Here is a 27219-nt window from a genome sequence, read left to right on the forward strand (position 1 = left end):
GTTTGCCCAGGAAGTGACAAAGAAAATAAAGACAGAACACTGCTCAAACTACTTAAGAATTTGTATATTTTCTACTCAAATTTGTAAGGCATAAGAAAAGAGTGTACAGATTTCATTTTTTTATCTACTCTAGATACTTATGCATTTGAAAACTCCAGTACCAGTCAGTGATCTGTGACGAGGGACTGCTCAGCTCCCAACCCCAGCAGGAGAGTTCCCAGTTGAGGGTGGCAGGGCAGGCGTGTCCGTCCTCTCTAAAGGCAAACTAAACCTGCCCGTTGAACCTGCCTGACAGATAATTGGGATCCAAACACATCTGTCCCAGGACTGCCCAGCAAAGCCTCCACAGACACACTCTGACCCTGACTGTTGCCTTTAAGTCAAGCTTTGTTAGGAAGCAAGCGCAGGTTTGACGTGGGCAAGCAGCAATGATTAGCCCTTCAGAGTCTTTTTGTGGCTGCAGGAGCTGTAAAGGCCCTTTTTAGCTGTTCTCATGTGTCCACAAAAAATTTTGTCCACAAAAATCCACTGGAAGGAAACCTTTAGGTGACCCGATGACTAAAGTGTTGCACCCTCTACTCCTGTGCCCCTGCCGAGGGCCTGCTCAGCAGGAAGCAGCTGTGGGTGTCACTTTTTGGAGTCCATAAATCTTCTAGAATCAGGATGGTTTGGGTTGGGAGGGACCTTAAAGCTCATCTGGTTCCCTCTGACTATCTCCTGCTCTCTCTCTCTCTGACACCTCTTTTCTCCCTGTGTCTCTGCCTCACATTTGTTGTTGAATAAAACTCGTATTGCTAAATGAAGTCTGTGTGTTGTCACACCCCTGGGCAGCCCCTGCCAAGGCCTGACCACCCTTTCCAGCAGGAAATTCCTCCTCCTGTCCAACCTGACCCTCCCCTGGCACAGCTGGAGGCCGTTCCCTCTCCTCCTGTCCCTTGTTCCCCGGGAGCAGAGCCCGACCCCCCCCGGCTCCCCCTCCTGTCAGGGAATACAGGATTTTTCCTTTCTTAGACCCTCTGCCCCTCTTTGCTTTCCAAATCCAAATAAGAGCCATGGAAGGATGACAAAGGAACCCCACATCAGTGTCTGGGGATGGATGTTCACCCACATCTTCTGTCTGTAGTGACAAGCAAGTCTCTCCCTCCTCCTCCCTCATCAAATATCTAAGGGCAGATAGTCCCCAGGCCAGAATTCCTGTCTCTGGGAGCACCAGGGGGGGAAGTTTGATGGGTTATGCAGCCCTGAGAGAGGAGAAGGCAGGAATTCTTCTTTATTTATTTTCCATGCCAAGGGAAAGGAGCCGTGCCAGGTCAAAAGGAGTTGTCCCTGTTTGACCTGCCCTGCAGGTCTCTGGCACAGAGGACAAACTTTGGGGGCACCAGGTGTGGTCCCACTGCAGGTTGGTCTCTCTCCTGGCTTAGTCAGGTGCTGCTGGAGCAAAGAGAAACCTTTCCTTGACTGTGGAGTGTGGCAACAACCGTGGGACAGAGAGCAGGGGCAGCAACACCCCCAGGTGAAAGGTGGGGCACAAACAGGGCTGTTCCTGCCCCAAATTCAGCCGTTCAGCCTGTGGGTTTGCTATCACTGACCTACACTGCTTCCCAAAATTCAGCAGGTCTTTAATATTGGTGGATGCCTTTACCTTGGAAGGGACAAGAGACACTCGTGTGTGCAAGACACACCAACAAGCACACAGAGAACTGAAGAAGGAGCAAACAATGCAGTACAATCATTACAAAAGGATTGGCCCATAGCAGAACTTAAAATCACCCCGCAGAACATCTGCTGGCTTTTGCTTTCCCGTCTCAGGAGCAAGGAACAGAGGCATCTTCTGGTTACTTCATTCTCTTGGCCACATCCAAATAGGCATATTCAATCTCTTGATCAGCAGGGCAAGTGTTTGTGAATTCATCTCTTGCATATGCATTGTTCAAGTATCTGGAAATCCCTGTCATTTCAGGGGGGAAATCGAAATTTCGGTATTTTTTCGCCACGACCTTTTAATGAAAAGACAAAAGAAAACAAGAAAACATCATTACACACATCTGTTAAAAAAAAAAACCAAAACAAAACAAAAAAAAAAACCACAAAAAAAACCCCCAAACCTACTCTTTATGCCCATTCTTAATTTACAATGTGTGGGTCTGTTGTTGTTGATGACAAAGGGGAAAGGAAAAGGAAAGACATAAAAAACAGGAAAGACGTGGGATGAAGAAAGCTGGTGAACAAGCAAACTCCTTGCAAAGGATTTATTTGGTATATGTGTATATATATATATATATATATATATTTTTAGAGTTGTCCAAAGCCATGTGGACCAGTAAAGCACACCTGGGAGAGAAACAGGTTAAACCAGCAAACTTAAACCAGAATTAAGAGAATAATCTTACAGGAATAAACTGGCCTACGCCTGGAGGAAAAATTTCAGTGGAAATCCTTGATTTCAAATGATTGGGGGAAACCAACTCTTGCCCATCCCTAATCCCTGCCTGTGGTGTGACAGTGTGACATTCCTGCTCCGTCCTCCTCCAGACATGCCCCTGAGCCGAGGTGACTGTCCCTGTGCTGACCCCGGGGCTTGCTGGGCCTGAGCTCTGTGTGGGCGTGGGAAAGGGCTGCTCCCTGCAATAGGATCAGCCAGGAGGTGTCTAGGCAAAGTTTTCACTTGGGGAGGTGTCGGGAAGCAGTTGGATCCACTCTTCCTGTGACGGAACAGGAGCCGGGAAGGAAGCTTCCCAAAGTGACCTTGTTTGTCTGAAAACCAGGGAGAGTCCTGTGTGGTCATTTCTCTTCTAGAGCCCAGAGAGGAATCACAGAATCACAGAAGGTTTGGGTTGGAAGGGACCTTAAAGACCATCCAGTTCCTGCCATGGGCAGGGACACCTTCCACCAGCCCAGGTGGCTTCAAGCCCCATCCAACCTGGCCTTGGACACTTCCAGGGATCCAAGGGCAGCCACAACTTCTCTGGGCAACCTGTGCCAGGGCCTCATCACCCTCACAGGGAAGAATTTCTTCCCAATGTCCCATCTAACCCTGGCCTCTGGCAGTTTGAAGCCATTCCCCCTTGTCCTGTCACTCCCTGCCCTTGTGAAAAGTCCCTCTCCAGCTTTTTGGAATAACCCAGGGATGGGCTTTGCCAACACCAGTCCCAGGTCACAGGGACTCTTTGGGGCATGTGGAGGCTCCACAGTGCTACAAGAAGAGGTTGGGAGCCTTGGCTGGGAGGCAGTGGGTGGTGGCCACCCTGTCAGCCTGACTGGTCCATGTGGGGATGCTCAGCAAAGCCAGAGCTTGGGATTAAACGTGGGAGAGACGGGAATTGGAATGGACAATACAACATAACCTTCCTTTGCCGTGGTCATGTGCACTTTATCTATGAAATGAAAACGAGAACATTTCTCTGCAGCCCTGAATCCCACACTCATTTCACTCTTGTGAGCAGCTGCAGGCACATCCCAGACAGGAAAACAGGGATTCCAGATCCAGAGTCATCCGTGCGAGGATTTGCCTGCGAGGAAACGGCTTCGGTGTCCCCGCACAGCTACTGGGTGGCCTTGGAACAGAGAAGGGATCCCTCTGCCTTCCAGAAAAGGACTGAAGCTGCTGTGCAGGGAGCTAAAAAGGCAAATGCAAACCTTGATTATGTGGAGCTTTGGTAGGAGGTTGCAATCGGCTAAAGTGAGCTCATCTCCATCCAGGAATTTCCGGCTGGAAACGGTGATCTCCTCCGTGCTGTAAGCATCGATTTCGTCAGGCAGGGGGCTGTTTAAATAGTTGTCCAGCTTCCTCAGGGCTTTCAGCAGAGACTTTTCCAAATCTGGGTAAAGACAACCAAAAGATCAGTCGAGCCCGTACCAGGGTCTCGCTGGCACGGAGCAGAAAGGCGCCTCCTGCATCCTGTCTCCTGGCACCCACCCAGCTCGCGGGCAGCTGGCCCTGCCAACGCCTGCAATTCCTTTATCCCGAGCTTAACACTTAATGCTGGGATAAGAGCTCTAAGGAGCTCAGGGGGGAGATCTGAGAAAAACCAGCGCGGGGCTGAGTTACCAGGAATGGCTCCTCCAGCCCCGCCGTGGAGCGGGATTTGGCTCTGCCTTCGCACCGGCTCCTGCCTCGGGAGCCACGGGGCCAGTGCTGGCCCGTGGGAAGGACAAGAAGCCACCAGGATGCCACTTTGGGGTGTTCAAAACCAGCCCAGGGAACAGGCCTGAGAGCTGGAGCGCAGAGAGAGAGAATCCCAGAATAGTTCGGGTTGGAAAGGACCTTAAAAGTTCGTCCCGTTCCAACCCCGTGCCGTGGGCAGGGACACCTTCCGCTAGACCTGGTTGCTCCAAACCTGGCCTTGAACACTTCCAGGGATGGGGAGACAACAACCAACCTGTGCCAGGGCCTCACACCCCTCCCAGGGAAGAATTTCTCCCTAATATCCAGTGTAACCCTGCCCTCCTTCAGCTTAAGGCCACGTGTGGTGGTCGTGAGGGTCCTGCTTTAGAGACCTGGGGCTGGAATCCTCATTTTTAATGGAAATGGTTCCAGGGGGCTGTGCTTTTGGCAAAGCTGTGGGGCAGCTCCAGCATTACCTGGGAGCTGAAGGAATGAGGAGAGGCTGGAATTGGTGCTCCCATGGTTACAGCTCTCTCTGCTTTAACCGACCTTGGGAATCCTCAGTTAAGGCACAGATTCCCACAGCCTCTGGAAAATCACTGAGCTGGAAGTGGGACACCTCCAGCACAGTGTCCTGGAATTGCACAGCTCTGGTTCCCCTCTCCCACCACAGCACTTACTTTCATTTGCATCTTTCCTCGGGTTCTTTATAAACGCAGAGAACTTGGCAAACACGTCATTTCCCGCAGAGTTGGACTCGGGGTGCTTGGGGGCAAGTTTGGGATACCTGAGGGGTTAAAACAGACAGAGTTGGATAATTAGCCTTTGCTTTCAGCTCCACTAATTAACACCCGTTTATTTACACTCCGGGGTGACCCCCCAGCACTCAAAGGGAACCACCCTAAACTAAAAATCCCTTGTTTTAAGGCCTGGGGGAAAAGGTGTGTGGGCAGGGACACAGAGCGGCTGGTGGAGGGGCAGCAGGGTTTGGGAAGAGCTGCTGGGGTGGAGAAGGACAGATAAAACCTCAAAGACTCTCCTGTGCAGCGAGATGGGCCCACCTGGACACTCGAAATGTGTGTTCGCTGCCCTTTGCTTCAGAGAATCCCAGAACCATCAAGGCTGGGAGAGACCTCCAGGATCATCCAGTGCCACCCCAGCACCACCAGGATCACCCCTAATCCGTGTCCCCAAGGGCCACATCCAGACACCTCTGGGACACTCCCAGACACAGGGACTCCACCACCTCCCTGGGACACTTATTGCAAGGCCTGACCACTCCTGCAGGGAAAAATTGTTTCTAATCTCTGATCTGAACCTGCCCTGGTGCAATTTAAGGCCGTTTCCTCTTGTCCTGTCCCTTGGGACACCCCAGGGACACCCCTGGCTTCGGGTCTGTTCCACACCAGCCGAAGTTTCCCCTCTCCCTGTCACCCAAACCAGCCCCTTCGAGCCTCCCCCACACACACGTGCAGCTCTCTGAGGGCCTGACCCCCCAAAACTGAGGGGGTTTGGTCACAGACCCCCGTGGAGGGCCCTGAGGGGACGGGGGGCACGGTACCGGGGCGGCACCAGCTTCTCTTCCAAGAATTCCTCGATCTTGTTGACGTCGGTTTTCACTTCGCCGTCGAAGGTCATGAAGGGGGGGTTGGTGCCCGGGGCCAGGTTCTGCAGGTCTGCAGGTTTTCTGGGAGGGAGAAGAGAAGGGGTTAATCCCACCAGGAACCACAGCTGGGATTTCTACACTGAAGTGCCGCAAACTAACATTTAAAATCAAAGAATCACAGGATGGTTTGGGCTGGAAAGGAGCTGGAAGATCATCCCCTTCCACCCCCTGCCATGGCCAGGGACCCATCCAACCTGGCCTTGGACACTTCCAGGGATCCAGGGGCAGCCACAGCTCCTCTGGGCAACCTGTGCCAGGGCCTCCCCGCCCTCACAGCCAGGAATTGCTTCCCAATATCCCATCTAACCCTGCCCTCCTTCAGCTCAAAACCATTCCCCTTTGTCTCTGCCCATATAAAAAGTCCCTCTTTTTATAACCCCCTTTAAGGGCCTGGAAAGACCTCCAAGGTCTCCCCAGAGCCTTCCCTTCCACAAACTGAACACCCCCAGCTCTCCCAGCCCGGCAGAAAAGAGCTGCCCTTTAAAAATCCCCTTTTTTTTCGGGAGAGTTGTGGTGAAAAGTTCAAATCCCAGAAGTTCGATCCGAGAGCCACGACCTCACCTTTTCAAATCCACGGTGGTGACGTTGAATATGACCCCTTTCAGCCACAGGATCATGAAGAGGCGCTGCGAGAAGGGGCAGTTTCCAATACTTTCCCCATCACTGCCAGCCTGCAGTTGGAAAAATAAAGAGTTCTGTGTGTGATGATAACAAATTTTGGTGGCAGGGAAGCAGAAAACCCGGATCTGTGAGTACGTAGCACGTTACTTGTCTCTACTAATAGGTAATTTCGTGCAAAATGTCTTTCTGTCCTTCTCCAGACACGCACAGAGAGATGAGGAGGAGCCCTGTCCTCTGGGAGATCTTGTTTTCCGTTCAAACGCACGATGGACGTGCCACAAGTTGGGAAACAAAAGGGAGAAATCCCAGCAGCCCTCCCGGGGGAAACAGCCCCCACCTGGTTTGTGTGCGGGAACATAAAACCCACCCGCGTCACTGCGAGGAATTAAATCAGTTTGTGGTCACGGGAAACAAAGATTTACCAGCCTAAATGGAGGTGGAATGTCTAAAGCACTGAAACAGAATAAATTCATTAAGAACTTCGGACTAAAGGACCGTGGGAGCCCTGGAGAAGGAGGGAAGGAAGAGGAGAAACTCTGCGTGGCCACAGAGGTGTTGCCCTCGTGTATTTTGTGCTGGATTTTGTTGAAGGGTTTGTTTGAAGGGTTTGTTAAATTGAGGCAAAGTCTTGCAGAGTTGCTGCTGCCTGAGTGAGGCTTCACTTGTTGGAAGAGATCAGAGTCTAATTTTTAAGCCTGTGATTCCCCTAAAGCCCAGCTTATTTAAAATTTAGATTAAATGTAAGGGGTAGAAGTATGAAAACCCCCAAGTGTATCATTTATTCAGTTAATAGGTTAATCCATTAGGGTTTGCAGGCCTCATAAGCCAAGAAGGCACATGAATGAAACCAGCTCTGCCTGTCATTTCACCTCCCTCAGTGCTGTCAAAGAATTCTCAAATATCCCAAAAACTCCTCAGTGAACAAACTTTGAGCTGTACAGGGCTCACCTTCACGAAGAGCTCGATGGCTGGAAACAAGTGCCTGTGCTGGAGCAGGAAAGAGCTCGAGGGATGCATGGAAGGGGCTTCCTAAACCCTCTGGTTCTCCCTAGAAACCTGGAGGAATCTCCTCGGACAACTCCCTGTGCCTTCTGCCTCTGGCACTGCCACAACCACTGGTTTTGTTGGGAGGGAGAACCAGAATTGGAACTGAAGCATTGCCAGGGGGTGAGAACTTTTAGAAACGCTGGGTCAGAAATAGAGAAGTCTTGTTTCTTGTTAGAAAGGTCTTGTTTTGTAGGTGGCAAATGTCAGAGCTGGTGAAAAGCTGCCCTTGTGTTTTAACTCCTACTCAGAGCAGGGCCCTCCCTGCAGGGCTGGGCAGCTCCTACAGCCCCAGGAGACACAGAACTGCTGGGTGTTTGCACAGAATCCAGGATGGGATGGGTTGGGAGGGACTTTAAAGATCATCCAGTGCCACCCCTGCCATGGGCAGGGACACCTTCCACCAGCCCAGGTTGCTCCAAGCCCCGTCCAACCTGGCCTTGGACACTTCCAGGGATCCAGGGGCAGCCACAGCTTCTCTGGGAATTCTATCCCAGGGCCTCCCCACCCTCCCAGCCAAGAATTCCTTCCCAATATCCCATCTAACCCTGCCCTCAAATTACATCCCCAGTGATGTCAGCGCTGTCAGGGGACATTTTGCTGATCCCAGCCCAGGAGAGCTCACACTGATCCCGGGATCACCAAGGCTGGAAGAGACCTTCAGGATCCTGTGCCACCCTCCCCCAGCACCACCAGGATCACCCCCAATCCATGTCCCCAAGGGCCACATCCAGACACCTCTGGGACACTCCCAGACACAGGGACTCCACCACCTCCCTGGGACACTTATTCCAAGGCCTGACCACTCCTGCAGGGAAAAAGTGTTTCTAATCTCTGATCTGAACCTGCCCTGGGGCAATTTTAGGCCATTTCCTCTGTGCTTTAGGAAGCTGGAAGACATATTAAATATATATATATTTATATACATATTTATATATATTTATATATATATATTTATATATATATTTATATATATTTATATATATATTCCCCCCCAGCTCCCTCAGTTGCTCTTATATTTTCCATGCCTCTACAGTGTTTCTGCAGATTTCTGCGCTGTTGAAACACTGAAAAACCCAAAAAAAATTCTTGTTTCGGCCACATTAGAAAATTTGATTGAAAAAATAAAATATCGTTTTGATGTATTATATATTAATATAGTAATATATAATTATATATTAATATATAAAAATATAATATATTAAATTTATAAAATTATATTCATTAAATATATTATATATTATATATTAATATATACTATATTAAATTTATAAAGTAATTTTTAATTTATATAATATAAATTTAAATATAAATATAAGTGTTAAATTTATAAAATATTTTTATAAAACATAAGATATTAATATCTAATATTAATATAAGATACAAAATATATTTTGATGTATTATATATTAATATGGTAATATTATATATTGGCTGTATAAAAAACTATTTTAAAAATCTAAAATGAATCTATAAAATATAAGATGTTAAATTTATAAAATTATATTCATTAAATATATTATATATATTTCATATATATTAATATATAATATATTAAATTTATAAAGTAATTTTTAATTTATATAATATAAATTTAAATATAAATATAAATATTAAATTTATAAAATATTTTTATAAAATATAAGATATTGATACCTAATGTTAATATAATGTATAAAATATCCTTTTATGTATTATCTATTCAATATACTAATATTATATATTGGCTGTATAAAAAACTATTTTAAAAATCTAAAATTACTTCTCTTTGGCAACATCACTGCTCTTAGGGAGGCAATAAAAATGTATTTACAAGTAATTTTGTTCAGTGAAGCCAAGTGTAGTGCACTAAATTGGGGTCAGATCACTCCCAGCAGATGTTTCCAGCTGTTCTTCATTTTCTCAGCCAAATAGCAGAAAAAAAAATAAACATTTAAAATGTGGCTGCTGATTTCCTGCGTGGAAATTGTATTTTTGGTACTTGCTGGGACATCCCCAGAAGTGAAGTTCAGTGAGAAAGGTGTGAAAAGAGCAGCTGGACTCTCCCTCAGGTATAAAAAAATAATAAATCTGATTTTTCCCATCGTTTTTGCCTCTTTTTAAAAGCAAAATAAGCACCTTGATGTTGAAAGCGGGGCAGAGGGATTTTTGCTTTCTAAAGGAACGTATCTTAATTTATATTTTGAAGTATTAAACCCCTTGGACACTGTTCCAGGGGTTCAGAGAACACCAGACACAGTTAAAGGATCACAATTTGAACAGGCAAGGTCAGGAACACACTTTTTTTGTCCTGAACCCTCAGGAAGGTTTCAGGTTAAGTAGGGAAATTGTATAAAAATATATATTGTATATATTATCTATATAGAATATGTATTTTTATATATTTTTATTATATTAATTATATATAATTTATATAAAAATATATATCATATATAATGTATAATATATAATAATTTATATTATATAATATATTAATATTATATAATTTATTATATACTGAATTATATTTTTTAATATTTATTATCTATTATTTATTTATATATATTTATATATATTATTTTTTTATATATATATATTAATAAATATATAATATATAATATAAATATATATAAATAATATATAAATAAATATATAGATATATATAGATAACATTTATTATCTATTATTTATTTATATATATTTATATTTATATTTACATTTATTATTTATTTATATATATTTATATATATAAATAAGTGACTCCCAGAATTCTGCTAAAAAGGGGTTCTTTCTTTTTTTTTTTTAAGAGGCTCAGACAAAAAAAAAACACAAAGGGGAAGGAGGGACCAAAAATCCTGAAATATTTCACCATCAAAGAATCCCAGGATGGTTTGGGTTGGAAGGGGAGTTAAGGATCATCCTTTTCCAACCCCTGCCATGGGCACGGACACCTTCCACCAGCCCAGGTTGTGCCAGGTCCAGCCTGGCCTTGGACACTTCCAGGGATCCAGGGGCAGCCACAGCTTCTCTGGGCAACCTGGGCCAGGGTCCCACCACCCTCCCAGCCAGGAATTCCTTCCCAATATCCCATCTAACCCTACTTTTTGTCAGTTTGAAGCCATTCCCCTCGTCCTGTCCCTCCAGCCCTTGGAAATAGTCTCTCTCCATCTTTCCTGGAGCTCCTTCAGGCCCTGCAAGGCCACAATCAGGTCACCCCAAAGCTTCTCCTCTCCAGGCTGAACAATCCCAGCTCTCCCAGCCTTTCCTCCCAGCAGAGCTGCTCCAGCCCTGGAAATCCTGGGCTCAGCACCTGACAGTGGGAGTCTTGCAGCTGGATCCATCATAAGGTGATTTTCCCCCTTATCTCTTGTCATTCAGTCGAATGACACAACTCAGTCATGTCTGTGTTGATAAGATTGGTTTACTCTTCCTTATCCTTCTTAACCCTTGGCCTGAAGCTTGGCCACAGCATGGAATGGTTTGGGCTGGAAGGGACCTGAAGGATCATCCCCTTCCACCCCCTGCCATGGGCAGGGACACCTTCCACCAGCCCAGGTTGCTCCAAGCCCCGTCCAACCTGGCCTTGGACACTTCCAGGGATCCAGGGGCAGCCACAGCTTCTCTGGGCAACCTGGGCCAGGGTCCCACCACCCTCCCAGCCAGGAATTCCTTCCCAATATCCCATCTCTCCCTGCCCTCTGCCAGTTTGAAGCCATTCCCCTTGTCCTGTCCCTCCAGCCCTTGGAAATAGTCTCTCTCCACCTTTCCTGGAGCCCCTTCAGGTCCTGCAAGGCCACAATCAGTTCCCCCCAAAGCTTCTCCTCTTCAGGCTGAACAATCCCAGCTCTCCCAGCCTTTCCTCCCAGCAGAGCTGCTCCAGCCCTGGAAATCCTGGGCATTAAGGACCGAAGGAGAAGCAACAGCACAGAGCAGCAGCTGATTTCCATCTCCACAATCCAGCAGTGGAGGTGCTTTGGGAAGAAGGGAATGCTAAACAAAGGGCAGGGGCCCAGATTAGCCAAGGGCACAAAACCAACCCCCAAGGGCAGTTTGTGCCCTCGGCCTGACCTTGAGCTGCTGCAGCCCTGGGGGTTTGTTACACAAACATCGGAGTTCTGCCCTTCCAGGGATCACAGGAGGGGCAGGAATGCACAGTCCCACTGCATGGACTGGAGTGGGATTGGGGCTGTTCATCCTGCGGGAAAGGAGGGTCCAGGGAGAGCTGAGAGCCCCTTGCAGGGCCTAAAGGGGCTCCAGGAGAGCTGGAGAGGGACTGGGGACAAGGGCTGGAGGGACAGGACACAGGGAATGGCTTCCCACTGCCAGAGGGCAGGGAGAGATGGGATATTGGGAAGAATTCCTGGCTGGGAGGGTGGGGAGACCCTGGCAGAGGTTGCCCCTGGATCCCTGGAAGTGTCCAAGGCCAGGCTGGATGGGGCTTGGACCAACGTGGAATAGTGGAAGGTGTCCCTGCCCATGGCAGGGGGTGGGACAGGATGATCCTTAATTCCCCTTCCAACCCAAACCACCCTGGGGTTCTTTGATGGTCAAAGTCAAACCACACTTTGTTCCTTAGAAAAAATATTTCAGGATTTTTTCTCCCTCCTTCCCCTTCGTGGTTTTTTTTTTGTCTGAGCCTCTTAAAACAAAGAACGAACCCCTTTTTAGCAGAATTCTGGGAGTCACATTCACTGTTCTCTCCTTAACCTGAAACCTTCCTGAGGGTTTAGGAAAAAAAAAGTGTGTTCCTGACCTTGCCTGTTCAAATTGTGATCCTTTAACTGTGTCTGGTGTTCTCTGAACCCCTGGGACAGTGTCCATCTTAAAGGTCCCTTCCCACCCAAACCATCCTGGGATTCTGTGGTTAACCCAAAAGCACATCCAGAGCCCCAGGGCAGCTGGAATGGTTCAAACCCCTGCCTGTGCTGGTTTTCCCGTTCTCTGCCAGCCCCTCCCAAAAATAAACTCCCACACTGGCCCAGGAAGGAGCCTCTGAGGTCCTGCCTGGCATTTCAGCAGAATATAAGGACAATTCCAGTGGGAAAAATGCCAGGGATTTATCTCCTGATAACAACCAGCCCTACCCAGGAGGAAGGAACAGCAGCAGCACCAGGGCTACTGGGAACAGGCTGAACATCCCACAGACTGATAACTGGGAATGCTGGGATAAAGGAAAAGTGATAAAAAGGATCAAAACAGAGTCAGGCAGACAAAAAGAAAACTGGGAAGGAGGTGGGGAGGGAGAGAAAGTCCCATTCCTTGAGGATTCATCATCCTGCCTGTCTCACCCACCCACCCACTGGGCTGTCTGGAAGTGCTGCTTCCTCTGAGCCTTCCAAAATTCAGGCATCTGTTAGCTTAAATTTGCTGGATCCCACCCCTGGAGGTGAGTTTTCAGCTGGGGGACAAAAAAAACAAAGACCAGAGTGGATTTTTCCCAGTGTGGAGCTGTAGGGAAAATGGGATGTTGGGAAAAGGGGATGTTGGGAAAAGGGGATGTTGGGAAAAGGGGATGTTGCCTTTGGCTGCATCGAGGCTGGCACTTCCATGGAATGCTGGCAGCATTCCAGCCATGGCACAGGGCAGGGAATGTGGTCCTGAAGAGCTCCCTGCAAAAACCTGCTGCTCCACTGCCATTTCTGCTGCCCCTGCATCCCTGGAAGTGTCCAAGGCCAAGCTTTGGAGCAACCTGGGATAGTGGAAGGTGTTGCTGCCCGTGGGATCATAAATCCCAGGATGGTTTGGGTTGGGAGGGACCTTAAAGCCCATCCAGTGCCACCCCTGCCATGGGCAGGGACACCTTCCACCAGCCCAGGTGGCTCCAAGTTTATCCAACCTGGCCTTGGGCACTTCCAGGGATTCAGGAGCAGCCACAGCTTCTCTGGGAATTCTATCCCAGCCCATCCCCACCCTCACAGGGAAGAGGGAAAGCCAAGTTTTATTTGGAGACAGGGGAACAGAAGTTTAGAGCAGCATCTCCAGGCCCTATAAACACAGCACCAAAAAAACACAGAACTAAAACTCTGCTCCCGACTCAAAACCCAAATATCTGAGCAGAAAACACATCAGCTGGGATATGGGAATGCCAGTGGGATTTTTGGGGCTTTTTTTGTCCAAGATTAAGGCTTTTGGCCAGAGCTGGGCCTGAAAGAGAAACAGGGAAACAAGGAAACAAGGAGGAGAAGGTGAGAAAAGGAATTAACTTTTCACCTGTGAGGCTCCACCTGAGCACAGGCCACCTCTAAGCCGGTTGTTGTGGGATCAGGGATTAGGGGAATTAGGCTAAAGGTCGAGTTTACCTACAAAGAGGGTGTTAATTGAGACAATTTAGGGCTCTCCTCATGCTGAACATGAGCTCAGGCTGAGCTCCAGCAGAAACAGGGAAACTCTTGTTCCCTCACATTTGAACATCCTGGGAAGTTGATGCCTCCCAGCCTGGCCATAAATTAGCCAGTAATTTTGTTATTAAGGCCTTTCCCACCCTGCCAGGCCTGTGAAAATCAAGTTTTCTTGTTTAAAACGCTGCTGGAATCATCTCACTGATTATTTTGCTCCATCAGGTTTCATAATTCCCGTGTTGGATAAAAGTCTTGGCTAGAAATTGTTCTGTGGATGCTCCTGGTCCTCAGGAGTGTTCAGGGTGGGATATTTTTGTGTGCTGAGCAGTGCCCACAGCTCCAAGGGGTCACATCCAGCCGGGAATTCCAACCCTCCACAGAGAACAGGGAGGAAAATAAACCTGAAGCTGCAAATTCCTGGGATCATGGAATGGTTGGGGTGGGAAGGGACCTCAGAGATCATCACAGTGAGTCATCAAAAGCTGGTGATGCACAGGGAGGAATTCTCCTTCCTTCAGGAGCAACTTGGTGGCAATAAATTGTTTCCCTTTGTCCAGTTAATTTACAAATAACCAGGAACAGAAGGCCCAAACTCAGCCCTGTTAATTCCATGAAATATCCACTTAAAATTGGATTTTGGTGTCTCAGCCTGCCCAGTATTTTCTACTGTACCTGCCCTTCCAGCCCTGACACAGATCATAAATAAATGAACTATTAAATGATAATTCTGTGAAGTGAACAAAGCAAACAGAGTGCAGGGGAAAATTCAAATGTGAGATGTCTTGCAACACCTTTATAGTTTTACTGATATTCACCTTATTTACATTAAAGAGATTAAAGATTAAATTTATGTGCAAAGGTGCTCTTAAAAGAAGAGAAAAATAAACCTATTTTGGGATTTTACAACATTTCTGTTGCCTTGGGCCAGGCCCCTCGTGGTGTGGTGGGTGTTTCCAGCCACAGGTGCTCTTATTAAAAAAAAAATCCCTAAAATTCAGTGAAATTATGAAGGAAAAATGCAAAATGCAAGTTTATTTTCTCAAATAGATCTCCCTGAGAATAAAGCCACTCCAGGAGATAAGGGATTCAGCAGAATGTGGGGCAGGGCAAGGAAAATTAAATGTAAAAATAGAGAGGGAAATGTAAAAATAGAGAGGGAAATGTAGAAATAAAGAGGGAAATGTGAAAATAAAGAGGGAAATGTGAAAATAAAGAGGGAAATGCAAAACAAAGAGGGAAATGTAAAAATAAAAAGGAGAAATGTAAAAATAAAGAAGGAAATGTGAAAATAAAGAGGGAAATGTAAAAATAAAGAGGGAAATGTTAAAAACTAAAGAGGGAAATGTTAAAAACTAAAGAGGGAAATGTGAAAATAAAAAGGGGAAATGTAAAAATAAAGAGGGAAATGCTAAAAAAAGGAGGGGAAGTGTAAAACTAAAGAGGGAAATGTAAAATAAAGAGGAAAATGTAAAACTAAAGAGGGAAATGTAAAAATAAGGAGGGAAATGTAAAAATAAAGAGGAAAATACAAAAATAAAGAGGGAAAATGTAAAAATAAAGAAGGAAATGTGAAAATAAAGAGGGAAATGTAAAACTAAAGAGGGAAATGTAAAAAAAAAGAGAGAAATGTAAAACTAAAGAGGGAAATGCAAAAATAAAGAGGGAAAATGTAAAAATAAAGAGGGGAATGTAAAATAAAGAGGAAAATGCAAAAATAAAGAGGAAAATGTAAAAATAAAGAGGGAAATTAAAAAAAAGAGAGAAATGTAAAACTAAAGAGGGAAAATGTAAAAATAAAGAGGGGAATGTAAAAATAAAGAGGAAAATGCGAAAATAAAGAGGGAAAATCTAAAGATAAAGAGGGAAATGTGAAAATAAAGAGGGGCATTAACTAACTTGTGGATTGAAAGACTGAAAAACTTCAGCTGCACCCGAGCAGGGTTTAAATTCCTCTTGCCCAGTTTGGGACCATTTTCCTGCCCAGGTAATTCCACGTTTCCCGAGTCAGGCTTGGGTTGTGTCTCACTCCAAACCACATTCCAGGCACCACCATTTGTTGCCTTTTTTAGGGAATGAATGATCCCCTTTTTTAGGGAATGAATTATCCCCTTTTTTAGGGAATGAATTATCCCCTTTTTTTAGGGAATGAATGATCTCCTTTTTTAGGGAGGAATCCTTTCTGCAGAGGGTTGGGAGGCCCTGGCAGGGGTTGCCTGGAGAAGCTGCCCCTGGCTCATCCCTGGGATTGTCCAAGGCCAGGTTGGAGCCCCCTGTGCTGCTCCCTCCCCCTGCTCCTCCTCCAAATCTGAATTTCCAGGATTATTTTTCCCCCAAAACCAGGAGGAAACCAGGAGCCCTCAAAGTGGGAAAAGGAGAAATCAGAGCTGGGAGTCACCACCCAATTCCAGAGCAGCAGGAACTGATTCCAACCCAAACTTCCCCGGAGCTCCTGCCCTGTCCCTGGATCCACGGGAACATTCCCGGGTCACGAGCAGGCCCCAAATGCTCTTAAATTATTTATCCTGTCACGAGAATTGGGGGTGAAATCCCCCCCTGCTCCTCCTAATCCCCCTTTAATGAGGGGGCTGAGCCTTGAGCGGAATTCCGGAATTCTTGCAGGGAATTACTGCAACAAAGGGCTCCTGTATTCCCAAACATTTTATGGGAAAAAGGGATTAACTGGTGTTTTGGTGCTACCTCCTGGTTTGCACCCCAGTTCTGCTCCCCCTGCAACACTGCTGGAATTTATGGGTCAAAACTATGGATAAAACCTCTCTGTATTTATAGAAAAATTATATATTTATATAAAAATTATATATTTATATATGGGTTTGTATATTTTTATGTATATATATATATAAAAATATATGTATTTATATAAAATAGTGATCTAAAATATTTACATAAACATGTATACTTATATAAAACTATATTTAAATATAGTTATATTTATATAAAACCTATGTGTTCATATATAGCTTTATATATTTATTATATATAAATATTTATATGAAATATTTATATAAACATATATATTTATGTAAAACTATATTTAGATATATTTATCTAAAAACTATATATTTATATATCGTTTTATGTATTTATTATATATATAAATATTGATATAAAATATTTCTATAAAATATTGATATAAAATATTTATATGAAATATTTATATAAACATATATATTTATGTAAAACTATATTTAAATATAGTAATATTTATATAAAAACTATATATTTATATATGGTTTTATATATTTATTACATATATAAATATTTATATAAAATATTGATATAAAATATATATTTATATTAAAACTATATTTAAATATAGTTATATTTATAAAAAACCTAAATATTTATGTATGGTTTTATATATTTATTACATATATAAAAATATTTATATAAAATATTGATGTAAAATATTTACATAAACATATATATTTATATAAAACCTATATCTAAATATATTTATATAAAAACTATATATTTATATATGGTTTTATATATTTATTACATATATAAATATTTATATAAAATATTGATATAAAATATATAAAATATATATTTATATTAAAACTATATTTAAATATAGTTATATTTATTTAAAAACCTATATATTTATATATAGTTTTATATATTTATTACATATATAAATATTGGTATAAAAATATTGGTATAAAATATTTATATAAACATATATATATTTACATAAAACCTATATTTAAATATAGTTATATTTATATAAAAACAACATATTTATATATAGTTTTATGTATTTATTAAATATATAGAGATATAAAAATATTGATATAAAATATTATATAAACATATATATTTATATTGAACCTGTGTTTAAATATAGTTTTATTTATATAAAAATGACATATTTAAATATAGTTTCCTATATTTATTATATATAAATATTTATATAAAGTATTTATATAATATATATTTGTATTAAAACTATGTTTAAATATAGTTATATTTATATAAAACTATATATTTATATATAGTTTCCTATATTTATTATATATAAATATTTATATAAAATATTTATACAAAATATATTTGTATAAAACCTGTTTAAAGATCATTATGTTTATATAAAAACAATATAGTTATATCTATATAAAAACCCTATAGATATATATAGATATATATATATATAGTTACATAGATATAAAAACTCTGTGTATAAAATACCTGGGATTTGTGCTGCAAACAGATCAGAAACACTCAAATAATAAAGAAGTTATTTTATGCAGCTTCAGAGAGTAAAGAAAATAAGTTGCCAGTGACATTCCCAACTGAAATCAGGAGGGAAAAGTGGAAGTTAAAAGAGTAGTTTGTTTTTTTTTCACCTCCAATAATTTGGGATGTTTTGACCCACACAGAAAATAATTCAAATAATAAAAGAAATATCAGCTCCAGTGGGAAAGTGCCCTGGAAGAGCAGTGAAAAATTGGATATAAGACCCTTCCCTTCCTGGGGTGAATTCCAGTGCAAGGCTCTTCCTCCTCCTGCTCTCCCCTCCTTGGGACACAAGGAGAAAAGGAATATTCCTAATTAAAGTGGATTTTTTAATGAATCCCTGCAAACCCAGCGGCTCCAACCCCGAGACTCCTCAACACAGGGACTGTTCCCGAGGGCCTGGATCCCGGGGAATTCCCATCCCGGGAAAAGAGGCTTTTCCTGAGGGCTCAGTGGCATTTTTTTATTTCCTCAGGCAGCACAAGCTCCATAATTATTTTTTTTAGGATCTATTCTGATCCTGATTTGAGTTTCCTCTGCCACATTACGAAAAGAAACTTGATTATTTTTATTTTTTTTTATAAAACTCTTCCCCAAACAGCCCCAAACGGGTTCAATGTCACCCGTTTGCCAGCACACAAATGAGGGCTTTTCTGAAACCCCAGTGAATATTTAACTTTTTAACTGCCCCATTTGAATAACTCAGAGCAGGGAGACTCCAACCCTGCTCGGGCTGACTTTGCTCTGGGACAGTTTTTATATTTGCTCTGTTTGGAACCTTCACAGAGACGCCAAAATTTCAGCAGGTGGAGAGAAATAAAACAAAAAAAAAAAAGGGAAATTTCCCCCCTTGGGATTTCTGTCTGCTGGGAGAAGCCAATAATTTTCGGAAGGAATTAACCCCCAAATTGGGTGTCCTTGAGGGCAGCTGGGAAAGGGTCACTCAGTTCTTGCTGAGTTTTTATCAGCAAATAATTCCTCAGGGAAAAATTCCTCTGGGAATAATCAGGAGGGGAATGGAAACACACACAAGGTCCTGAGCACGGGGGGACATTTCAGTCCTGAGCAAGAAAATAATCCTGGCACCTTCACAGGGCATTGATTGACCTGGGCACAGGCAGAGGGAGGGAAAATTCCCTGCTTTTTGTAGGAATTGTGCTTTTTATGGGATATCCTGGGTGGGAAGGGATGCCCAGGGAGGATCCAGCCCGGCAGCTTTGCAGGATTTCAACTCACAAAGAGGCATAAATATGATTTTTTTTATGGATCTGGAAGAAAGGCCAAAGAGAGTCCCCGGGAGGAACCTGTCAAGGTGAGGAGCCCAAAAAAAGGAGGAATTGTTTGTGGAATGGGAACAATCACGAGGTTGTTTAATCCTCTTCCTGTGAAGGGAGCAGCAAAGTGCTGGAGTGAATGGATTGGGAATGGGAGAAGACAGGGAATCATGGAATTATTCAATGGTTTGGCTCGGAAGGGACCTTAAAAATCATCTCATTCCATCCCCTGCTTCCATTTTTATTTCAGGAAGGCCATTTGCAAAGTTGCCCCTGAATTTATTCATGATTTTAGTTATATTTAGTTATATTTTCCAACTAATTGGTGCAATCCCTTTCTTTTCCTCCCCCACAAAATCCTTAATCACACTCTAATTTTATATTGGTGAGTCCTGGAGGTGGGTTTGTTATTCACCTACATGAAAACATCAGTTAAACCTCAAATTCAACAGGCGGCAGGAAAATTCCCTGGCACAGCTGCAGGACAATCACCTCATCCCAGAATCCCAGGATTCCCAAGGGTTGGAAAAACCCTCCAGGATCCTCCAGTCCCACCATTCCCCAGCACCACCAGGATCAGCCCTAATCCATCCAATCCATCCCCAAGGGCCACATCCAGACACCTGGGGGACATTTCCAGGGAAGTTGCTGCAGAACCAGGATCTCTCCCCCAGGATTTAGGGACTGAAGGCAGGAGCAGCCAAGGAAAACTCCCATCCCTGCCCCTGCTCGGGCCCATCCCAGGGAAGAGCAGCCTTTGGAAGGAGCCCAAGCTCCAGGAGCAGAGGGGATGGCTGGAATTTGGGCCCAGGCTGATCTCCCCGGGAGCCTCTGCTGGTTCCAGGCAGCAGGAATTCCAAGCTGTGCCTTTCCTGGCTCAGGAAAGGGCTCCCTGTGCAAGGAAGGGCTTACCCAGCACGGGACTTTAAGCTTGGGCCTAAAGCCAAACCCACGGTGAGGGGCTTTACTGGGGCACTGAGGGAGGGGAAAGAACAACAGGAAAAGCTCCAGGAACCTTGGAGGACGTTGCCTTCATTTCAAAAGGGTGTTTTTGGCCTAAAACAAACCTTCAGACCTCAGGGATCTGCCCTGAGAATGAACAGATGCCCCAGGCCTGGACAACCCGGGGTGCTCGGGGAGTTTTGGGACTTCCAAAATATGGACAAAAAGATGATTCCATGAAGTATCTGCCCGGAGGGGTTGAGGACTCACCATCCCTGGAAGTGTCCAAGGCCAGGTTGGAGCAACCTGGGATAGTGGGAGGTGTCCCTGCCCATGGCAGGGGGTGGCACAGGATGAGCTTTGAGGTCCCTCCCAACCCAAACCAGTCTGGGATTCTGAGCATGAGGAGATCGCACAGAAAAAAATAAATTAGATGCAACCTCATATTTCTGATCCCTTCTTTCTCTCTGTTGGTTTGTGTCTTTCTGGAACAGGACTTGGACTGTCAGTTCTCTGAATCCCAGAATCACCAGGGTTGGGAGAGACCTCCAGGATCATCCAGTGCCACCCTCACCCAGCACCACCAGGATCACCCCTAATCCATGTCCCCAAGGGCCACATCCAGACACCTCTGGGACACTCCCAGACACAGGGACTCCACCACCTCCCTGGGACACTTATTCCAAGGCCTGACCACTCCTGCAGGGAAAAATTGTTTCTAATCCCTAATCTAAACCTGCCCTGGTGCAGTTTGAGGCCATTTCCTCTCCTCCTTTCCCTTGGGACATGGCAGCAGAGCCCGACCCCCCTCCCTGCCCCCTCCTGTCAGGGAGTTGGGGAGAGCAATGAGGTCCCCCCTGAGCCTCCTCTTCTCCAGATAAACCCCCCCAGCTCCCTCAGCCATTTTTAAAACCATAAAATCCCAGAATAGTTTGGGTTGGAAGGGACCTTAAAGCCCATCCAGTTCCCATCCAGTTCTACCCCCCCAAAAAAAACCCTGTCCCAGTGCCCCCGGCACACACAGGAACCTGAGGAGTTATGGAAGGAATCTGTAATGCCAACCCCTCTTAAGCTGCATTAGGGAACCTGGAATTGCCATATTCCAGCTGGAACCAAAAAAAAAAAATAAAATCAAATAAGGGAGCTGTGAGAGGGCAAATCCCCTCCCCGGGAAAGGAGCCAACTTCCTGCTTTGTCCCAAGCCTTGGGAGCAGAACCACAAACACAGGTCGGGGTTTTTTGGCCAGCTCTGTGTTGTCAGAGAACACAAATCACTGCTCACACACAGGAGGGAACCAGCAGAGCCCAGTGGGGCTGCACTGGTGTCACTGGGCAGCCCAGTCCTGCCCAGCTTTGCTCGGGGACTGGGGTTGGCAGATCCAGCCTCCCGTGCTGCTCCTGCTTTAATTCCTCCCTGTTCTGGGATAACTTTCACAGAACCACGGGAGGAAGGTGGGAAAAGACCTCTGAGACCATCAAACCCAAGCTCTGACCACCCAGAAATCTTTAATTTCTCTTCCTGAGGTCGCTGAAACACCGAGCTCCTGGTGGGAATCTGCACTAAAAAGGACAATAAACCTGGATTTTGGTGCAGGGCCTGGGTTATTCTCTGTACAAGCCACTGTTTTACACCCTGAGGAGCAAAAAATCCACATTTGAAGCCCAAACACCTCTCAGTGATGGAACTGTCAATGATCATATTGAGCACCAGGTGTGGCACAAATCCCTCAGTCCAGGCAAGGAGGTTTTCCAGGGATTTGAGCTCCTGCTGCCCACGGACTCCTTTACCTACAGAAGCTCAGCTGGTATTTTAAATCTAACTTATATAAAAAGCCCAGAAAAGGAGATTTTTTTTTATATGAAACCCCCATTACCACTGAAGTTGAACACAGTGACCGTGGGTTTTGGGGGCAGGGAGGCAGAACTTGCTGTTCCCATGGTTTTTTTCTCCCAGCAAAGCTTTTAAATCCTCATTTATCAGCACTTTTCATAATTCTGCCCAGCTCCATGTCAAGTCAGCCCAGGATACCTCAGGGATGCTGCAAGGAAATTCTGCTTCAAACAAGTGAAATATTAGGAATGAAATAACTCCCTGAACGAAAAGAAACGATTTGGTGACCAAAAATGTCCCAAAACTGAATAAATCCTGTTGCTTTTCACTGGATAAAATCCATTACCTTGTGCTCATGGTCAGCTTTTGCTGTGATCCATCTAACCCTGAAACCAAGGAAGGAATGTTCTGGAAGATGAGCAGTCTCAGGGAAGGCCTTGTGCTCCAACTGGGTTGTTTGGCACAGATAAATCCCAAGAAACCTTGGGAATTATGAAATCTGCTGTTGTGATTCTGGCAGTTGAGTCCTCTACGTATAAATAATCAGATAATCATTTTAATTTAGAAATAAATTTCTAAGTCAGAGATAAATCTGACATTGCTTAAAATTACCAGAGTAATTTTAGTCACAGCTTGACTCTGTTGAAGGGTCAAATCAGGGCATTTACAGAAGTTTCCTGATAAATAAAGGGAGAAAAAAAAGCCTTTGGAGACGTCACAAGGTGAATTCCCAAAGGACCAACTGCAAAGGACATCTGGGTGACCTTGGAGAACATTTGCCTTTGAGAACACCAGGAATATCAAATTTTGATATCTAAAGAAAATATAAGATATTGTTTCCTGGGAAATGGAAACAGAGGGAGCAGCTCAGGGAAGATTTAAAGGAATTCTGACATTCTGACATTGAATTCTCTTCCTGAGCTAAAACTTGATTACTTTATTTACTTTATGACTGAAAAGACCCCCAAGTATTTTAATTTTGGCCTCGTATCGTGTTCCCAGGCAGGGAAGCTGCCAGGATCATTCCAGCTCTATCCCTGTATCATTTTCCTGGGCATTTTTCTCCTGTTATCGCCTTATTTTTATATTTCTCTCCAACAAAGAGAACCAGGTACAAATAAGGAATTAGGGCCAGGCCAGGCCATAATTGCAATTTTAATTTAAATTGAATTTCATTTTAATTTTAACCAGCCCAGTCACTCCCCAGTTTCTAGTGGTGTTAGAGGAGGGTGAAGTTTCAAACAGAGGTTTGAAGGATCAGGGAGATCATGGATAATATATTTATATTATCAGCCCTGGCTGCACGTGGAATTAAACACACAATAATCCCCAAATTCCAGAGTCCACCCTGACCCACGCTGGAATCCACTCTCCCCTTTTTTTCCCCATCAAAACACATGAAGAGTTATTTAAGCCCAGCCTTGGGAATCTGCTCTTAAAACCCACTTTAAGCCACTGCCCAGAACTTCCAGACTCCCTCTTTTCACACCCCTTTTCCTGCTGCCAAGAGCAGGACAGAGGGAAAGCAAGAGCTAATTCAGTCTCCACTCCCAAAATCGAGAAAATATTCCATCTTTGCAGTATTTCTCCACTGAAATTATGGGGTTATTTTCTAGGCAGCCTTAAGTCAAAAATGCTCCTCCTTCCTCCTTCTGTCGTTATTCATTCACAAATATTTTCACAAATCCTGATATTTGGGGGCACGTGGTCACAACAGATGCTTTTATTCTCAGTTTAGGTTGCTCTCTAATTTTGGCCACGTTTTTCTGCCATGACCTGTGTGCTGGCACTGAGTTTAATTTCAATTTTAAGGCCAATTCTGTCTGGCAGAAGCACCCTCAGCCAGCTCAGGATGTGCATGAGAAAAGGTCTCAAATGTCTTCTGCTTCTCTGCTTTTATTTCCTGAGCTTTAGGGTCACTCTGAGAAAAAAATATCCCACCCTGCTCCACGCTTTTAGTCCAGAAGGGCCAAAGAAGAGGAGAGAAACCCCCTCAGGGTGGTTCCTACAGACAGAAAATTCCCAGCTGTGGATGGCTGTTGTTTCCAGCGATTTTGGTGGGATTGCAGGCACAGGTTAGAAAATTCTAAAGCTCTGCTCCATAAAATACCAGAAATTAGTTGTATTTTTGTCCCCTTTTTGTCCATGACCCCGAAAACCTTCCCTGCCCAAACACACCCGACCCGGGGGTTGTTTCCCGACTCTGAATTCAGCCCGGCCAAAGTTCGGGGCAGTTATCTGAATATCACCCGTAATTCACGGCAGGAAACCCCCGGATCCCGTTGGGAATTCCATTTCCCAGCCTCTCCCCTCTCGGCCCCTGGGATGCGAACCCTTCTCCCTGTTTTGGGAGGTGTAAAAATCCCCTGGCAGTTCCTTTCTGCCGGCGATTCCCGAAGGAATGAGGAGCCAGGGGCGAGTTTAAATCGGGCATTAATAACCAAATCACCTTAGCCAGGCTGGATTTTGCCTGCCAGATTTAAATGCCCCTCATCCCAGGAGCTTCCAGGGGCTCCTGGAAGAGGGAATTCCCCCCTTCCCCCCCGGATATTCCCTCGTACCTTGACGAAGAGGGAGATGTCGTGCTCCTGCTTCTCCTCTTCCTCCTCCTCCTCCTCGGGGGTTGCCGGCGAGCCCGTCTCGTTCTCCTCGTCCTCCGCCCGACCCCTCACTCCGTTCAGGCTCCGACCCCACTCGCTCTGGGGGTCCGGGGCCCCTCTTTCCGCTGCCTCGGGGGTCGCGTCCCCCGCTCCTGCCCCCGCCGGGCCCCGCTCGGGCTCCGCTCCGTCCGCGCCGTCGGGGCCGCCCGGAGACCGGAGAGCGCCCTGGGGCTCCAGCGCCGGCTCCGCTTCCCCCCGGCTCCCGGGAGCCTCCTCCATCCCCGCCGGGGCCGCTCCCTCCTCGGGGATTGTCCCTGGCGGGGCTTCCTCCCGCACCGCATCCTCAGGGATTGTCCCCGCCGGGGTTTCCTCCCGCACCGCATCCTCAGGGATTGGCCCCGTCGGGGATACATCCTGCCCCGCATCCTCGGGGATTGTCCCCGCCGGGGATACATCCTGCCCCGCACCCGCAGGGATTGTCCCAGCCGGGGTTTCCTCCTGTCCCGCATCCTCAGGGATTGTCCCCGAGGGGGCAGCTCTCTCCTCGGGGATTGTCCCCGCCGGGGCTGCATCCTGCCCCGCATCCACAGGGATAGTCCCAGAGGGGGCTGCCTCCCGCCCTGCATCCTCAGGGATTGTCCCCGCCGGGGTTTCCTCCGGTCCCGCATCCTCAGGGATTGTCCCCGAGGGGGCCGCATCCTGCACTGCATCCCCAGGGATTGTCCCCGAGGGGGCCGCATCCTGCACTGCATCCTCAGGGATTGTCCCCACCGGGATTTCCTCCTGCCCCGCATCCCCAGGGATTGTCCCAGAGGGGGCTGCCTCCCGCCCTGCGTCCTCAGGGATTGTCCCCGCCGGGGTTTCCTCCTGTCTCACATCCTCAGGGATTGTCCCCGCCGGGGTTTCCTCCTGCCCCGCATCCTCAGGGATTGTCCCCGAGGGGGCCGCATCCTGCACTGCGTCCTCAGGGATTGTCCCCGCTGGGGTTTCCTCCTGTCCCGCATCCTCAGGGATTGTCCCCGCCGGGGCTTCCTCCCGCACCTCCTCGGGCCCTGTCCCAGCCGGGGCTTCTTCCCGCACCGCATCCTCGGGGTCTATCCCCGACGGGGCTTCCTCCCGCCCCTCAGCCTCGGGGACTGTCCCCGCAGGGACTCCCTCCTGCCCCTCAGCCTCGGGGACTGTCCCCAGCGCATCCTCGGGCTCTGTCCCAGCCGGGCTTTCCTCCCGCACCTCATCCTGCGGGACCGGCTCCCTCGGCGCTGCCTCCCGCACATCCCCGGGGACTGTTCCCAGCGCCTCCTCAGGGACTGCGCCCGTCGGGGCTGCCTCCTGCACCTCATCCTGGGGGCCTGTCCCCGATGCCTCCCCGGGCTCTGTCCCCGACGGGCCTGTCCCCTCTGCCTCTCGGGGCTCTGTCCCCTCTGGGACCGCCTGTCCTAGCGCCTGCCCGGGCTCTGTTCCCGACGGGACTGTCCCCTCTGCCTCTCCAAGCTCTGTCCCCGACGGGACTGTCCTCTCTGCGGGCTCTGTCTCCGACTGAGCTGTCCCCTCTGCCCCTGGGGGCTCTGTCCCCGACCGGGCTGTCCCCTCTGCCTCCCCAGGCTCTGTCCCCGACAGGACTGTCCCCTCTGCCTCCCCAGGCTCTGTTCCCGACGAGACTGTCCGCTCTTCGGGCTCTGTCCCCGACAGGACTGTCCCCTCTGCCTCTCCGGAGTCTGTTCCCGTCGGGACTGTCCCCTCCCCGGGCTCTGTCCCCGACAGGACTGTCCCCTCTGCCTCTGGGGGCTCTGTCCCCGACCGGGCTGTCCCCTCTGCTTCTGCCGGGACTGTCGCCGCCTCCTCGGGCTCTTTCTCTGTCGGGGCTTCCTCCCTCACCGCCTCCTCGGGCTCTGCCCCCCCCGGGACCACCGCCACGTCCTCGGGCTCTGTCCCCACCGGAACCCCGGCCGCGTCCTCGGGCTCTTTCCCTACCGAGACCCCTTCTTCGTGCTCCGTCCCCGCCGGGGCCATCCCCGCGTCCTCGGGCTCTGTCCCGTTCGGCCCCTCGGCCGTGTCCCGGGGCTCTGTCCCCGCCGCTGCCGCCTCTCCATCCCCCGTCCCCGCCGCTGCCGCCGCCTCTCCCTCGGGCTCTGCCCTGCCCTGCGCGGAGCCCTCGGGCTCGTCCGCCCCTCCCGGCTCCCCCCGTGGCATCCCCGAGCCCCCCGGGCTGTCGCCACCGGGGTCTCGCTGCTCCTCTCCCGATCCCCCCGGTCCTTGGGGGGACCCGCTCCCCGTCCCTGCGCCGTCCCCGGGGGGCTCCAGCCCCGCGCCCCCGCTCGGCCCCTCACCGGGAGGGTCCGGGGGCTCCACCGCCCCCTCGGGGGTCACCCCGGGCTGCGCTTCCTCATCTCCTCCTCCTCCTCCTCCCCGCGGGACATCGCTCCCCTCCGGCGGCCGCCCCGGGCTCTCCGCCATCCCGGAGAACGGGGACGAGCTGGGACGAGCGGGAAGCAGGGCAGGATCCGGCGGGATCAGCGCCGGCCACCGACGGGGGGGACGGGACGGGGGGAGGCGGAGCCTGCG

At 47.2% G+C, this 27219-nt stretch overlaps 1 protein-coding gene across 3 annotated transcripts; it reads right to left on the reverse strand.

Annotated features, from left to right (window-relative positions):
- Positions 1 to 49: 49 nt before the first annotated feature.
- On the reverse strand, positions 50 to 27219 carry CLIC6 (chloride intracellular channel 6). 3 transcript variants are annotated; one of them, XM_064647125.1, is made up of 7 exons: positions 26317 to 27219; positions 24619 to 26133; positions 6333 to 6442; positions 5667 to 5792; positions 4786 to 4892; positions 3637 to 3818; positions 50 to 1997 (listed from the first exon to the last, which is right to left on the reverse strand). In XM_064647125.1, exons 1-7 carry the CDS (start codon positions 27109 to 27111, stop codon positions 1836 to 1838), a joined length of 2997 nt encoding a protein of 998 aa, XP_064503195.1. In that variant the 5' UTR covers positions 27112 to 27219; the 3' UTR covers positions 50 to 1835. The 3 variants fall into 3 exon arrangements, with proteins under 3 accessions (XP_064503195.1, XP_064503196.1, XP_064503194.1); XM_064647126.1 differs by having other exon boundaries at positions 26389 to 27218; XM_064647124.1 differs by having other exon boundaries at positions 24619 to 27219.

This window comes from Pseudopipra pipra, chromosome 2 (assembly GCF_036250125.1).
Source record: "Pseudopipra pipra isolate bDixPip1 chromosome 2, bDixPip1.hap1, whole genome shotgun sequence".
In the NCBI taxonomy this organism is placed as follows: domain Eukaryota; kingdom Metazoa; phylum Chordata; class Aves; order Passeriformes; family Pipridae; genus Pseudopipra; species Pseudopipra pipra.

Coding starts and splice junctions, on each gene's coding strand:
- CLIC6 (XM_064647124.1), bottom strand. CDS start 27,111: ATGGCGGAGAGCCCGGGGCGGCCGCCGGAGGGGAGCGATGTCCCGCGG. Junction 5,793..6,332: donor ACCACCGTGGATTTGAAAAG/GTGAGGTCGTGG, acceptor TCTCCCTCCCAG/AAAACCTGCAGACCTGCAGA. Junction 1,998..3,636: donor CAAAGCTCCACATAATCAAG/GTTTGCATTTGC, acceptor TTTCATTAAAAG/GTCGTGGCGAAAAAATACCG.